The sequence below is a fragment of the Notothenia coriiceps genome, unplaced genomic scaffold (assembly GCF_000735185.1).
Source record: "Notothenia coriiceps isolate Sejong01 unplaced genomic scaffold, NC01 NC01_scaffold00004052, whole genome shotgun sequence".
Lineage (NCBI taxonomy): Eukaryota > Metazoa > Chordata > Actinopteri > Perciformes > Nototheniidae > Notothenia > Notothenia coriiceps.
The window spans coordinates 42,941-57,643 of NW_011336753.1; the positions used below are offsets into that span (position 1 = coordinate 42,941).

General features: G+C 40.4%; 4 protein-coding genes across 5 annotated transcripts in view; 3 read left to right on the forward strand and 1 right to left on the reverse strand.

The window, feature by feature from the left end:
• Positions 1 to 1,295, reverse strand: part of LOC104941922 (myomesin-3-like) — an 8,581-nt gene extending 7,286 nt beyond the window's left edge. The window contains exons 1-2 of the mRNA XM_010767090.1: positions 1,229 to 1,295; positions 225 to 283 (exon numbers count right to left, since the gene is read on the reverse strand). Coding sequence (XP_010765392.1) covers positions 225 to 283; positions 1,229 to 1,295 — 126 coding nt within the window. The remainder of the gene's footprint in view (positions 1 to 224; positions 284 to 1,228) is intronic.
• Positions 1,296 to 1,318: 23 nt separating this feature from the next.
• LOC104941923 (M-protein, striated muscle-like) lies at positions 1,319 to 6,612 on the forward strand. The gene is made up of 8 exons (XM_010767091.1): positions 1,319 to 1,414; positions 2,475 to 2,694; positions 2,814 to 2,823; positions 4,291 to 4,454; positions 4,526 to 4,562; positions 4,732 to 4,754; positions 4,863 to 4,918; positions 5,263 to 6,612. Exons 1-8 carry the CDS (start codon positions 1,319 to 1,321, stop codon positions 5,548 to 5,550), a joined length of 894 nt encoding a protein of 297 aa, XP_010765393.1. The 3' UTR covers positions 5,551 to 6,612.
• A 225-nt stretch (positions 6,613 to 6,837) lies between these two features.
• fabp10a (fatty acid binding protein 10a, liver basic) lies at positions 6,838 to 8,668 on the forward strand. Its single transcript, XM_010767053.1, has 4 exons — positions 6,838 to 7,380; positions 7,599 to 7,771; positions 7,962 to 8,051; positions 8,163 to 8,668. Exons 1-4 carry the CDS (start codon positions 7,314 to 7,316, stop codon positions 8,211 to 8,213), a joined length of 381 nt encoding a protein of 126 aa, XP_010765355.1. The 5' UTR covers positions 6,838 to 7,313; the 3' UTR covers positions 8,214 to 8,668.
• A 1,238-nt stretch (positions 8,669 to 9,906) lies between these two features.
• Positions 9,907 to 14,067, forward strand: LOC104941892 (serine/arginine-rich splicing factor 10). Of its 2 annotated transcripts, none has more exons than XM_010767054.1 (6): positions 9,907 to 10,112; positions 11,324 to 11,428; positions 12,195 to 12,298; positions 12,429 to 12,585; positions 13,057 to 13,107; positions 13,195 to 14,067. In XM_010767054.1, exons 1-6 carry the CDS (start codon positions 10,048 to 10,050, stop codon positions 13,466 to 13,468), a joined length of 756 nt encoding a protein of 251 aa, XP_010765356.1. In that variant the 5' UTR covers positions 9,907 to 10,047; the 3' UTR covers positions 13,469 to 14,067. The 2 variants fall into 2 exon arrangements, with proteins under 2 accessions (XP_010765356.1, XP_010765359.1); XM_010767057.1 differs by lacking the exon at positions 11,324 to 11,428 and adding an exon at positions 11,637 to 11,927 and having other exon boundaries at positions 12,138 to 12,298.
• Positions 14,068 to 14,703: the final 636 nt, after the last annotated feature.

Consider the following 14,703-nt stretch of genomic DNA (forward strand, 5'->3'; position numbering starts at 1 on the left):
GTTCACCCACGTATTCATCCACTTTGACATTCTCACACACTCGTCTTCTAATCCATTTCTTCTGTTTCCGACCTGAGAGCGGAGTCGTTCTTATAAATAATTAGTTTCCGTCACATGATTTTGGAAGCTCTGGGGAGGGGCGCGGAGCCGGGGGAGTGGGCGCGGGTTGAAAAGGGGGATGGCTAGGCTACAGTCGGCCGGTGATTGTCACGAGCGCCGCGAACCCGAAGAGACGAGAAGCGCGGAGGAGAGAGCAGAGCAGAGGAGCAGCCGGGGCGGCCCGCTAAAAACCGAAAAGCTCTCACAATTAAATTACGGCTAAGCTATTTAAATTCAAATTAACCACATAAACACTAAATATGAAAATTTCACTTACCCCCGCAAAAACCGGGCATTTCAGATAGCCGGGTCTGTTTTCAGATGAACCCCGCACGAGGTGAGTCAACAATTAAGTCCGGATATATAAAGCCATGAAGACACAACAAACACGCGACGGCGGGGCAAGTTGTGTTCCCTGGATGAGCTGAACAGGCAGAGTGCCTGTAGCTTCACGGAGCAGCTAGCAGAGAGACAAGAAGCTAACAGCAGCAGTCACTTCACAGAGCCGTCATTCAATGTGACCACGCCCTAATTTATGCAAACACTTTAAGACCTAATATAAATAAAAGGGTCGTGTTAGAAAACAATTCAATCACAGATCCATAATCATGAAGGTGGAATCTAACTATATTCATAATAATATTTATTGCATCCATGGGTAGAAACATGTTTTTTTCTGCTGTAAAGTTGGGCATTTTAACATGGGGGTCTATGGAAATTGCTCCTTTCTGCAGTCAGTCCCTATCGGCCAATATATGAACTGCAGTGTGTGCCACTTCCGTATTGGCGTCCCGGCTCTTCCACAGAGTTTGCCGCTTGGTTGGGAGTGAGAACGTGTTGGTGGAACAGGCGAGCATGTGTGCAGGTGTGCGTCATATGAGAGGCCCCGCCTTACATTTTCCGCCACAGATTTGGGGAAATTGGTCCGTGCGCAAAGCATTGTGGGGATTTTAAGACCGCGGAGTCTATACATGTGCAGCCTCAAAATTTCTCCAAAACGAAGTACGCTGGGCTCGGTTGATTTCCAAGTATGCTGGACATTGGAAAGTACTTTGGCGGCACTCTATGATGTAGTATACTTGAAATAGTGGCTCTGGAGCAGCTTTACTTGCGATTGAGAAACACCCACGTTCGCCATTCCAGCGGGGCGGATGGCTCCGTTTGCCGTTGTCGGCACTTCCGGGTCCGGCGTCCATGTACTTCCCCCTAGGTGATGACCATGGCGGCGGAGCGCCCATCTGCTCCCAGCAGGCAGCAGGCTGGGCAGAGAGCCTCTGCCCCGCTGCCGCCTGATAGAGCGGCTGCAAATCAACACGTGTGTTTTTGGCATCTCGCTCATTACTAAGAGCCGCAAGATGCCCCCACCTCACCAGATCAGAGCGATTATTTGGCCGCAGCATCAGCCGAATTAGTAGCTTGGGGTGCGTCCCTCACTTGCGTCGCTTCCCTGCGACTAGTCCCTCCCACCAGGGAAGGAGAGACGCAAGAGAGGCTTCTCAATTCTTACATTTCACCTCCTCGACTCCTATCCTCAATACTTAGTCCCGCCCACAAGAGATGCGAGCGGAGGACTGAGGAGGGTAACCAAGGAGAGAGGAGGGGAAGCAGCAGGCGGTTAGAGAAATGAGAACTCCTCTCCTCTGAGCGGTCATTTTAAAGAGACGTCCATTAATGATGACAGGAGGCACAGCAGCCCTCTGTCTGATGGACAGATGTGTTCATGATGACTTATATATTTACTTTGAATTAATTGACAGTGCGGTATAATGAGAGAATAACAGGTTAAAGATGCGGACATATACACACATATTTATATAAATATATACAATTTCAGAATCAAACAAGTATGAGAGCACTCTAATAATAACGTAACACTATCAGAGACTGGATATATCCCCCCCCCCCTCTCTCTGGTCGCTGAAATGGGGAATTGAAATTGCGGGCCAAAAGTTGTATTTACAAGTATTAAAAGTAAGCATAGGACACAAAACCAACTGAGACCTGTCTGTCCGCACTGCGGTCAACTCAGCCGTCTCTCAAATTTGCTTGGTCAAATAAGCAGTTCTTCATTTTTGTAAGGATGTGCAGTTCTCCCTCCTTCTGTTTCTCTTTTTGTTTCATGTTTGTTTGTATCTGTCTGTCTTCCTGGCTGGGCGTGGCTGACCTACTTTCAGTTCCCGCCAACTCACCTCCGCAGCTGCTACTCATCATCCTGATTCATCTACTCACCCACACCTGCTTATATACCCGGCTTCCTCATCCAGTATTCACCAGTTCGTCGTCAAAGATACACTGGTAACACGTATTGATTGCTAGAAAGCTAACCTAGTTTCTAAGTCAAGTTATATTCCTAAAACCTGTATTTCTCTGCCCAGAATCCGTCTTCTACTCTGCCTGCCACGTCCAGCCAACACCACCTCGTCAGCGAACCTCTGATTATCTTCACTACCAGCTCCAGCCTGCTCACTCAATTCAACTCTGATTCCCCGGCTCATCTCACCCGTGTTCCGCTGCGGATCTCCGAACACCGGCTCCAGCCTGCTCTCTCCGACATCCTCCGGATCTTCAACGACGGACCTCCACTCTCCCCCCCCCGTAGTTATTCCCAGATCCGGATTATTAATTCCACATCAGTTTTGCTTGAATTTTGAGTTGGAAATTAAATTATTTTTGCTTCTATACTCACGTCTCCTCCCTTCCTTGTTTGTATTGAGGGTTCAGCCTGTAAGCGCTCTTTGAGCTTAACAGTCTAAATAGTGCTTCCGGGCCAGCGGGCCATTTATAATGTAGAGCCCTGTGACCCTTCCCCTGAAAGTTGAGAGGAAACAGAGAATCCCATCCTGTAGCTACGCTACATTCCTCTGCACAAAAAATTAGCGACTAACTGTGAACAATCCCCACAGGAGCAATTTGGGGTGAAGTGTCTCGGACACAACGACATGCTGACTGCAGTGGGGTTTGTGCTCCCCTGATCCGAACACCAATGCACTAGTCCACAGCCGCCCCAGATTAGATCAATGCAGACTGGTTTAGTGACTCTCCTGCTGCGCCAAATCTGGTTAAAGAGTGTTGGTTGTCCTCGCAAAAATCATATTACTGAAACATTTCCAATTGATTTGATCATTTGAGAAGCAACAGTGGCTGCATGATAATTAAACATATTCTCAATCGGTCCTATGTGGTGTTAATTTTGTCAGTTATTTTTTAATTGAGTCTTAGTCATAGTCACGTGTCAAATGTCCTTTTTAGTTTTAGTCACATTTAGTCACCTTCATCCTGTTTTTATTTAGTCAAGTTTTAGTCAACTAAAAGTCTGAGCATTTTAGTCTTATTTTAGTCAAAGAAAACTAACTATTTTAGTCTACTTTTTGTCAATGAAAACGGTTGAGTCTTTTTTAGTCATCAGATTATATAGAACATTTCAGTCAAACTAGTAGCCAAAACCAATAATTTGTCATTTTACTATATATAAATAAATAAGATTATGTCTTATCCTTATTTGATGAAAAACACAGGTTGAATGATTAAGAAAGCAGCTTTGCAGAGAGTATCTGCTCAGGTTTGTGGTGTTTTTTTACCAGCTGTGTTATGGCCACATTGCTTCCCTTCTGATGAAACAATGCATTTGCTTTTTTTCTCCGCCTCATTGTAGCGAAAATGGTCCCAAATATCAAATTGTTTCTTTCTCCCAAGCAGTGGTGGCTGCTTTAGACTTTTTCGTTGTCAGTCATTTTGACGGACAGGATTGTAACATTTCCGTCATAATCCATTATTACCCGTCGAGTGCACAATTTATCACTCACTCGCGCTGACGGATCTTTAGGAACATAAAAGTGTGTATTAGCTGCTATGACAAACATTTCATCAAAGAGAAAGATCACATCAGTAGTAGTGCAATTATTCGACGAAGTTACTGTGTTTCTTTTGCCAGGCTTATACCCCCACCTGCTGGTAGATTTCAAGATCTGCACCGAGAGAAACAATTGAAGAAAATCTGCCTATTATGATGCATGACACATTTTCTTTTATCCTTCATAAAATGAGTTTGCAATGAATCCATGTCCCCACATCTAAATGTTCAATTTCAATTCATATTCTTTCTGAGTGTATGCAGCTGCATCCGTCTACTCTACTCTTACTAAACTATGATGTTGTTGATAACAAAACATGTATTTGCTTTCTTCCATGTAGAGAGAAGAGGATTGACAAGGATGCCAGGACAAAGCCTGGCAGCAGCGTGCAGGAAGTCTGGATTGAAATCTATAACCCGACAGAGAATGATAAAGGGAAATACACGTTGGAGATGTTTGACGGCAAAGAGACACACAAACGATATCTTGACCTATCTGGACAAAGTGGGTGGAGTCTAAAGCACACATATGGAGACGATTTCAGAGAAGATGTTGATTCTTATTTATTCCAACAGTGTTTACTGATGCCTTGCTGGAGCACCAGAGGTTGAAGTAAGTGCAGTAGTGGGTACATCTAGCATGGTTTGCTGTGACACTAACAGAGAGCAGTGAGAGGTAACACACTATTAGTTGGAAACACTGAAAGAATCTCAGCACAGATTGTTATTTCCCCGCACTGTGCCTTGTCGTATTGATCCGTCTCCTTGTTTTCATCCTTCAGGCAAGCGGCCGTGGCTGAGAAAAGTGAGTCCCAGGTTATGTGTTAACGCTGAGATCCTTTTTCCACAATAAAGGTGAAAAGACTGTACAGTGGATATCAGCGGGGAGTTATTGTTGTTTGTTTGGTTTCAGATCGGGCCAAAGTGACAAAGGGTCTCCCTGATGTGGTGGCCATCATGGAGGGCAAGGTAAGATACACTTATTACTTTTTACGCTGCTATGGACAGTCTTGCACTAATGTACATTTCTCAAAGATATTGAAGTGACTTATTATATTGATTGTTGTGCTTGTCTTAATGTGTGCATATGTATGAATGTGTCTGTTGATTGTGTATATATAGGTACATACATATTTGTATATATATTTGTTTTTGTATTCAGGATTGTGGGAAACTGTATTTCGATATCTCTGTCTGTACACACAAACTGAAAGATTGACAATAAAGTTGACTTTGATATTAGATATTAGTGATATTATTGTATGAAGAGTTCGTGGTTGATTTCTTTTGACTGCTCCTTGTCCTATCTTCAGACTTTGTGTCTCACGTGCTTCATCGACGGTTGTCCGGACCCAGAGATCATCTGGCTTCGTAACGACAAGGAGATTGTGGACCAGGCCCAGTTCACCATCACAAAGGAGCCCAAGTGCAGCACCATCACCATCCACAACGTCACCATGGCAGATTCTGGGAAATACAGCATCTTTGTGCGCAACAACTTTGGCTCTGAAACGGTTGATGTTACTGTGAGCATTTACAAGCATGGGGAGAAGCCTCCAGATCACGCTGTGGAGATGGGTTTTGAACGCAAAAAGAAGTGAGGGATTTAGTTTGAGATTTGCATACAACAAACAGATAAACAGGTGGATGGATAGATAGATTATGGTATGGAATGATGATTGTTTTTTGTGTTTAAGGAAACTTTATTGAGCATTAAGGAACTTTGTTGTGGTTTTGAAAAAATCTCCTAGTCTTCGAACTCCAAATACCTTCTTTATATGAGTTTTATGTTCGTAGCAGTTCTTTTTTCCCTGGCAAATGTTCAATGTAAGCTTCACTTGGTCAACGGGGGGAAATCAATCACCTTCAGCATGAAGCCTACCAATGTTATAATCTTTAAAACCTTATGTGTGTGTTGTCTTGACTTTAGACTTTGATATCTCTGCAGTGGCAGAGTTTCACCATCCAGCTGCATTTGATACATCTTTCCCCTTTTTGCTTTTGCAATTTGAACTGCACTGACAGACCTAAAAAAATGCCTAACAATGTTTATTTAAATCAAGAACATAGGATCCTGGTAACATAAAAATGACACTTTCTTTGTATTATTTAAACTGGAGACACTGTGTGCCATAAAAATATATACTTTGTGATGGATATTGCAAAATTCTGTTAGTCAAACTCATTTGGTTGAAGTCATGGGTGTTGGATATACAGATTGTTTCTATTTTAAAGTAACTCTGTGCAACTTTTGTAAAAAGAAAATGCACTATGTACCTTTAACAACTGAAAAGCTGAATTCATACTCAGTAAAATGCACAATTAATCATTTTGATACACTCCGAGGATATCCTGCTACAGACTCACTTGGTCTGGTATGCTCATACAGTAGTAACTTATGTTAGGATGTCAGCTAACATTAGTTAATTTGTTAATTAGCCACCCCTATATATTGCTTTATAACTGCTGTCAGAGAGCCAGTTTGCAGACTTTGACTTTACCTGTGCTCCTAGTACAGTACATTTTATAATTCACCAGTATTGGAAATGTGCTTGCTTCCTAAGCACATGTCAAAATGAAAACTGCAACTCTCTGAAGCTAATCAAGCTTTTGGTGAATCATATGCAGGATTTGTTTGTGTGTGTTGTGAATAAAGCTTATTCAAGTGACTTTTGCCTGTGTAGTATTTTTATAAACATACATATATATATATATATATATATATATATATATATTTGGTCCTTCTATTCTTAAAGTAAACGTTTAGTCCAATTTATGATAAAGAAAATGTAGAGTACAGCTTTCTGTGTGTATGATTTTGCAAGCAGAGATTATTTATTCTACTTTAAAAGCAAACAGTCCGTAGTGTCATTAACCCTCATACTGGGGCTCAGTCAGGTAGACTCATGTTAGGGTTCAACGACACTCTAAGGACAGGTCGCATACAAGTTCATTTAGTGTATTACATTTATATTTTTTCAAATGTTAACACCACATGCTAACATCTTCAAAATCCATTCTTTGGGAACTTCACATGAATTAATGTAATAAGACAAAACTGCAAAGTATGGTGCACATGGGAAAATCTGTGCATATTTCTTATAAAGGAAGCTTTTTAACACACGTGACAAAACTGACCATCTAACTATATATCTTTGGTAAAAGCTGAGTTTGGTCCAAACAGGAGTACGTGAACTCCGGGTTGTTCAAACAGCAGTGATTACTACAGAGGAGGTTGTTACTCATTAGACAGGGCAGAGCGTTCTGTATAAGAAGGTGGATGACTCCAGTCACATCCTCCACATTGTGTTAAGATTCACACAGTTGTCTTCAGCCTCCAGCCCAGTAGGATCTTCTAGAAAACATGGACTTCAATGGAACATGGCAGGTGTACTCCCAGGAGAACTACGAGGCGTTCCTCAGGGCCTTGGGTGAGAAAATAAAAAATCAAGAAGGGTTGTTTAAGTATAACAACATATTTATAAGGGGTAAACGAGACAGAGTGCCTATTTAAATGTTGTTACAACATCCACATGCTTAATTGAACCACACAGAACACACATTCTGATTCTGATTCCAAAGACTCATCAGTTCTTCATTTTAGGTTGTGCAGGATTTAACAAAACACATCTTTTGCTTTGCTTTCCAGATCTCTCAGAAGATGTTATCAAGATGGCCAAGGACATCAAGCCGGTCACTGAGATCAAACAAACTGGTAATGACTTTGTTGTCACCTCCAAGACCCCTGGGAAGTCTGTGACCAACTCCTTTACCATCGGCAAGGAGGCTGATATCAACACCATGGACGGCAGGAAGCTCAAGGTTTGTAGTTCTTGTTTTCTTTTTCATTTCTAAGGTCCTTATGTATATGATTTCTAATTTGGGACAGCATATTTGTGTTTACAGCAGAAATATCAGTGTATATGTATCTTAAAGTGTGCTGTGAGTAAGTGTACAAGTGTATTCTTTGGGGAGGTTTGTGATATGAATTGTCTCCTCCTGTGACCCACAGTGCACTGTCAAGATAGAGGGAAGCAAAATGGTCTGCAACATGGGCAAGTCCTTGCACATCTCTGAGCTCCAAGGAGGAGAGTTGATTGAGGTATGCCTATATTACCAGATTGCTGCTTCACCTTAAATATCACAAGCTTCAATAATGTAATGAATTTCTTAGCCTCTAACTAAATGTTAATTCTCCCTTATCCAATTTCAGACTCTGACCATGGGCTCAACAACTCTCATCAGGAAGAGCAAAAAAATGTAAACCTTGCAGTGAAGAAACACATGTCTATTTAAATAAAATTGTTGCTTAATAATTGTGGTTTGCATCGTCTTGTTTGAGAAAATGTCTCTCTTTGAAAAGGCTTATCCCAACATTCAGTGTTGTAAAGTTACTAAGTAGATTTTGAGGTAATTGTACTTTACTTGGGCCTTTTTTTTGCTACTTTGTCATTCTTCTCCACTGCAATTCAGAGGTTAATCGTGTAATGTTACTCCACTGCATTTATTAAATACCTTTAATTACTTTGCAGATTTGGATTAATGATGTGAAATATAATCAACACTTAAATAAGGCTTTGGTTACACCTGGAGTAATATTCACTATAGCTACACTGCAGTATACAAAGTTATTAAAACATGCTCCACCTTTACCAACTTTGATAAAACTTGAATGCAAATCACATGATACGTATATATTATTCTGGAATGAGCCACTCTACATAATTAGTACTTTTAGATTCTGTACTCCGAGGAGATTTTGATACCAATGCTTTTCTTTTTTATTCAAGCTAAAATGTTGATAGCTTGACTTTTACAAGCAATGTTCTATAATAATCTATTCTTAAACACAGGTAGGGGAGAAGGGGGTAAGTTGAGCCAGTGGGTAAATTGAACCACCCCCTGTAACCAGGCAACGCCTTGTAGTTGTAATCAAGTGACCAGAAATTGTGCAACTCCACCCATTTCTCATTGCCTGTGAAAGAGAGATACTCATTGTGGTCTGTTAAGTAAACATTTTTACTTTGCCTGTCAAAGTACATTTTCTAGATGTCAGCTATATCGGCTGTCATGTCAAAAAAAAAGTATCCAGGTTTAAACACATATATTGTATATGTTGATGTGTTGGCAGCGTATTAAACCATGTGAATCATTAAGCTAAAGATGACATTTTTCTAAAATGGTGGCTCTGGGGTAAAGTTAACCATGGGCCTTGGGGTAAGTTGAGCCAGTTTTTCAATGGAGAAATGAATGAAAGTAGGCCAAGTTGATAATAAGAGCTCATTGTAGGCTACATTTAAAGTTGAATTTACCCTGTGTTTGATTGGTAAGATGTATGAAATTGTATCACCATTTGTATGATTACTTTTCCTTTTAACATGTTAAAAAAAAAATCAATCAATTCAATCGAAATGTATATTAAAAATATTTGAAAAACTAAGCTTGTATTTGGTTTGTTATTTATTGTTTATAGTTACCTTTAAGATTTGTTGTAGGTATGCCCAGGTTTGAACATTGGTTCAATTTACCCCCTGACCTGGATCAACTTACCCCTACACTGGGGCAAATTGAGTCACAAGACTTTTTTTTTAAAAGAAGTAATATTTTCTCTGCCCTTGATCAAATATTAATTATTATCATTGCCATTGATAGGAGACATCCTGAATTATAGGTGTGTGTTTTCATTTTTAGTATGTGTCATTTTTTTCCTTGCTTAGGACAGTATAACTAAAAAAGGGCTCAACTTACCCCACTCTCCCCTACTATTTGCATGAGTACTTTTTTTTGTACTTATAGTATATTTTGATGCCAAAACTTCTTCTACTTATACTTTGATTGCAGAACTTTTATTCGTAACAGAGTATTCCTACACTCAGGTATTTCTACGTTTACAGTACTTGATCTGAGTACTTTTTTCCACCTCAACATCCTGGATTGGGTGCGCATGTGCCTTCGTGGCTTTACGCATGCGTAGTACGAAGGGAACGCTTTGACCACGTAGTTAGTGTAGCCTGCAGTAAAGCATACGGATTTGTGAATAAAAAGCTGTAGTAAACTAATTCCCGGCTGCCAAATTAAAGCAACGGACCTTTACAAACATGGCGAGGTACCTGAGACCGCCTAACACTTCTCTCTTCGTCAGAAACATCGCCGATGACTCCAGGTATGTTGTTATTTTTTCAGCCTACGGTATGCACACATGGACCAGCAGCTAACGTAATGCTGGTTACTGTGGAAACATGACCAAAAATGGCAATCTGACGTTAGGGGGACAAAAATGGACAAAAAATGTGTTTTTTCTGGGTTTTGCTAACACATGCTAATACATGCTAATATGAAAGACTGTGTTGTTGGAAGTGACGTAAATGGCACTCCCCCTAAGAAGGACGTAGGCCTAGCTATTTATACTATGGACATGCATTAATAATGTAGCGTGACTACACACCGTGTCTGTGCTGTGAAGCACGTGACGTGTATGTTAAACAGCGGGTCTATTTTTATTTCACCCACCAGCTTTAACCTCTTTTCAAATGTACGCCCCCAGTCCTGTCACTAGGGAGAGCAGAAGCAGAAAATAGACCTGAGACAGAGACTAATAACATGTCCATCTTAGGTTACTGAGCATTTTAAATGTGGAATATGTAACAAAGAGAAGGGGTAATACTACATGATGCCTTTGTTGTTTGTTTCTTTGTTTTCTGAGATTTTCCCTTAACAATGTTTACAACCTGTTAGTTTGAATAAAAACTGCAAACACTGTCACACTTATAATGTGTATAAATGTGACAGTGTCTACATTAAGTGGTGTAGGGCTTAAACAAATGTTATTTTTAATTATAAATGTATCTGCCTATTGTTTTTGTCATGATGGACTAATCTTTTGGTCTGTAAAATGTCAAAAAATAAATAAATGACTTGTTTGGTCATTGCAAAGACATTTTATATGTTTTTTTTATTAAAGTAGAAATTGTCATGTTTGAGTGGCTGGAAAAAGCATGTTTTTGCATGAAAAGTGTACTTTAACTTTTTATCTATCTTTTTCCTCAGTCAGTTTGACTTATTGATTCGTCTGCTAGTTTTAAGCAATGGTCATTTTCTAACCCCTGTGACTTTGCCCCCTCTTTTAATAAATCATTTGTGCTATTTTCTAGCTTTTACGGCCGCTATGGATTTGTGAATTTGGCCAGCTTGGTTATTACACAATTTAAACAATGGAAACTCCTTCTGAGTGGGTGGGTGATTTGATATGTCTGCAAATAGGTTTTGTCATATGCTCTGCTGGCACCAGCTCTTGTGTTTACCATACACGCTGCTCTCCAACTGAATTCATGACAGCCAGCAGAATAAATGTGCTTATTTCATGACCCTTCTTAGGCCAGAGGATATACGACGTGAGTTTGGTCGTTATGGGCCTATTGTAGATGTCTACATTCCACTTGACTTCTATACACGCCGGGGAAGAGGATTTGCTTACATTCAATATCCTTTATTCTTTTCATTGTGGAAATTGTGCTTTTCTAACAGAAGGGTTGTCAAATATAATATCTGACTTTTAGGGTTTACAGTTGGTTCAAGGACACCTGACCTGACTGTGTTATTTTGTATGTGATTTGTACCTGTTTTTAATCATTGTTGCATTCAGATTTAATCTAATTGCTAACCAATATTTCTTCTGTTGTTACCTTAGAATGATAAAGATACAGTTCTGGAGATCCCGCACCAAAGAAAGTTGAAAGGCGGTTTTAGCTTAGATTCAAGCCAAAGACACCCAGGCGACAAGCAATAGTGGAATTGGGAAAATAAAGAGAGCAAAAGCATGAAGACAAAGAGGAGAAAAGAGAGCACCCAGGCTTCCATTTGTCTTCCAAAGCGAGGAAAAGAAAAGTGTTTATTGGGCAAAGACAAGCAGGAAACCTCAAGTTCTTCTGCCAAGAAAATAAAGATCAAGCTGAAGGTCAAAGGTCAAGCAGGTTAAAAGGTAACAAGCCAAAGTTTTTGTATCCTACCGAATCTGATCATCAATATTTGTCTTGTCTTCACAATTTGAGATCACAAATTGATTGAGTTTGATGTTGTTTATATGCACACTGAAGACAATCCAATGTTTCTCATGAACTGATTTTGCACTGCACTGATGTAAATAAACTGTGTTCCAGCCCTTATTGTAAATTGTTGTGCATGTGTGCAGCCTTCTCTGTCCCAACTCTCCACATTTCAAAATGAAAGCCCTTAACAATACAGCTACATTTGAAGATGTCCGGGATGCAGAGGACGCTCTTCACAACCTGGACCATAAATGGGTTTGTGGGCGTCAGATCGAGATCCAGTTCGCCCAGGGGGACAGAAAGAGTACGACCAATGTGTATTCATATCTAAGCAGCATACATTAAGCTTTTGTGATGACCTATTGTATTAGCATTGTTTGGAAAATGTCTGGTTTATAATCACCTAATGTTCTGGTGCACATCTTTTCATCCAGCCCCTAACCAGATGAAGACCAAGGAAGACCATTCCCCTCGTAGCGACGATGATCGAGACAGACGTCGCAGGCGGTCCCGGAGCCGCAGCAATGAGCGGCGCAGGTCCCGGAGCCCCTCACATGAGCGCAGACCTCGGAGGTCTGAGAGCCCGAGAGAGTGAGTTGGCAACTTTGCTTTATTGAACCTAGAGTAACTTAGTCACTTCACTAAAAAGGTCAAACATAGTTGAATGTTTGTGATTTCAGTTGTTTAGTTTTATCATTTAGTCAACCCTTGATCCTACCAAATGTAAGAGTCAACTCTGTCCTACAATGTGTTTCGTGATTAGGGCCGGGTATCAGACCACAATACTTAAAGGACAAACTGATTTATATGTAGCATCAAATAAAAGAAAGATCTGAACTTTAAAAAAAAGCTAAGCTTAGGCTCTGGTTTGATATTTTTCTTTACTCCCCAACACACTAACTAACTAACTAACTAATAAATTGAATATTAAAACGTGACTCAACATTATTTAGCCCCTGGAGATTGTATAAACTGTTATGTTGCTATGTATATTACAAGGACCCATTTAATCACATTTTTAATCAATGAAGAAAATGAAATGTTTTTGTTTTCTCTCTTTAGATCTCGTTCTTACAGTCGACACAGACGGAGCAGAAGCCGTGAAAATGACAGGTAATTTATCATCTTTCAGTCTGTTAAAAATGTACGAATTTGGCCTGCACCTTTGTTATTATTAAAATGTGCTGTTAATCCCACTAGGCACAGAGGTCCCCCTCGTGAGCACCACCGGACACACCATGAAGCAGGCCCACGCAGCCGCTCTGCGTCCCGCTCCCCTCCCCCCCCCAGACCTATGGCCAAAGGTAAGAAGAGCCAGTCGAGGTCCCACAGCCCAGCGGAGGACTTCCACCCCACCTCCAGCTCCCACAAACAGCCTGTGGGCCGCTCTCCATCCCGCTCCCTCTCTCGCTCCGTGTCCCGCTCCCGCTCTCGCTCCAGATCCTGGGCCGGACGTAAGTCTGGAGGCCACTGACAGTCTGTCCCCCCAGAGCCCTGATCATCTGTGTCCCAGGACGTTCTGTTCTGCTACGATAACGAGAGTGTCCGTTTGTTTTTGTTTCATCACATTTCGGTCTGTTGCCAAAGGTGGGACGCAGAGTATAAGGAGTTGAGATATTTTTTTAGTGAAAAGCTTTTTGTTTTTAAATAATTTCTTGGAAACCCCAGCCGGTTGTTTTTTTTTGGACTTGTAATGTGGGATGCTATAGGTTAATAAAGATGTTACAGTTTGGCGTTGCCAATAATATTTTTGTATTTTGCGTTACCCAATGTTTATGTTCATCCATGTAGTAATATGCCTGTCTCCATGTGGCGTATTAGAATAAATAAAGATACAACTTCAGAGACCCAGCTTACCAGTATTTACCAAATATGTTGTTCCTGCTATTATACAGCAGGAAAGCTGTATACTGTAGTAGCTGTAATGAGTGTTGCAATGGATGCTACCTTGTGCTATTACCTAGAACTTAGTTTGAACAAGATGTACCGTCAGTTGAATTTGTCAAGTGTTCCTTATAAGGTTATCCTAGTTTTACTTGGTATAATTTGTCAATAAACAATGTCGATGAAGAATCTTTTTTTTTTCTTTTTAAGGAACTCTTTAAGAATTTAAAGCAGGGGTGTCCAAACTACGGCCCGGGGAGGAAATGCAGCCCGCCGGCCATTTTGAATTGGCCCTCAGACTAAAGAAGTATAATGAAATATGGCCCACAAAAGGAAACTTGTGCTTAAATATAAATGTAAACAGTTTTCATGAGTAAATAAGCTAATTTTTAAATAAGTTCAGTCAATTAAAAGTTGATTTGAAAAAAGCCAAATAACATTTGTTGCTTGAAATATACCCTTCCTATTATAAGCAATCTGAGGCTCCCGTTTTAAAGAATGAGCTGCTAACAAAATGAATGAAACCCTACGGACAGCTGTGATGTAGGCTGTTATATTAAAGCATATTCAAGAAGCATAATCTACCTACATTTGATGGATTTTGCTGACTTAACTTATGAGGCAGTATACCTCTAGTGAGTGGCCCAGCCCTTCGTATTTTTTCTGTATGTGGCCCTCGTTGAAAAAAGTTTGGACACCCCCGATTTAAAGTAGAGGGTTCCTTGAGCAAAGTTATATATGTATATATATTATTATTATATGTATTGTATTCTATTGTACAACACACCCTAGACAGTGAAAGTGTTCACTCCAAAGAAAATATTC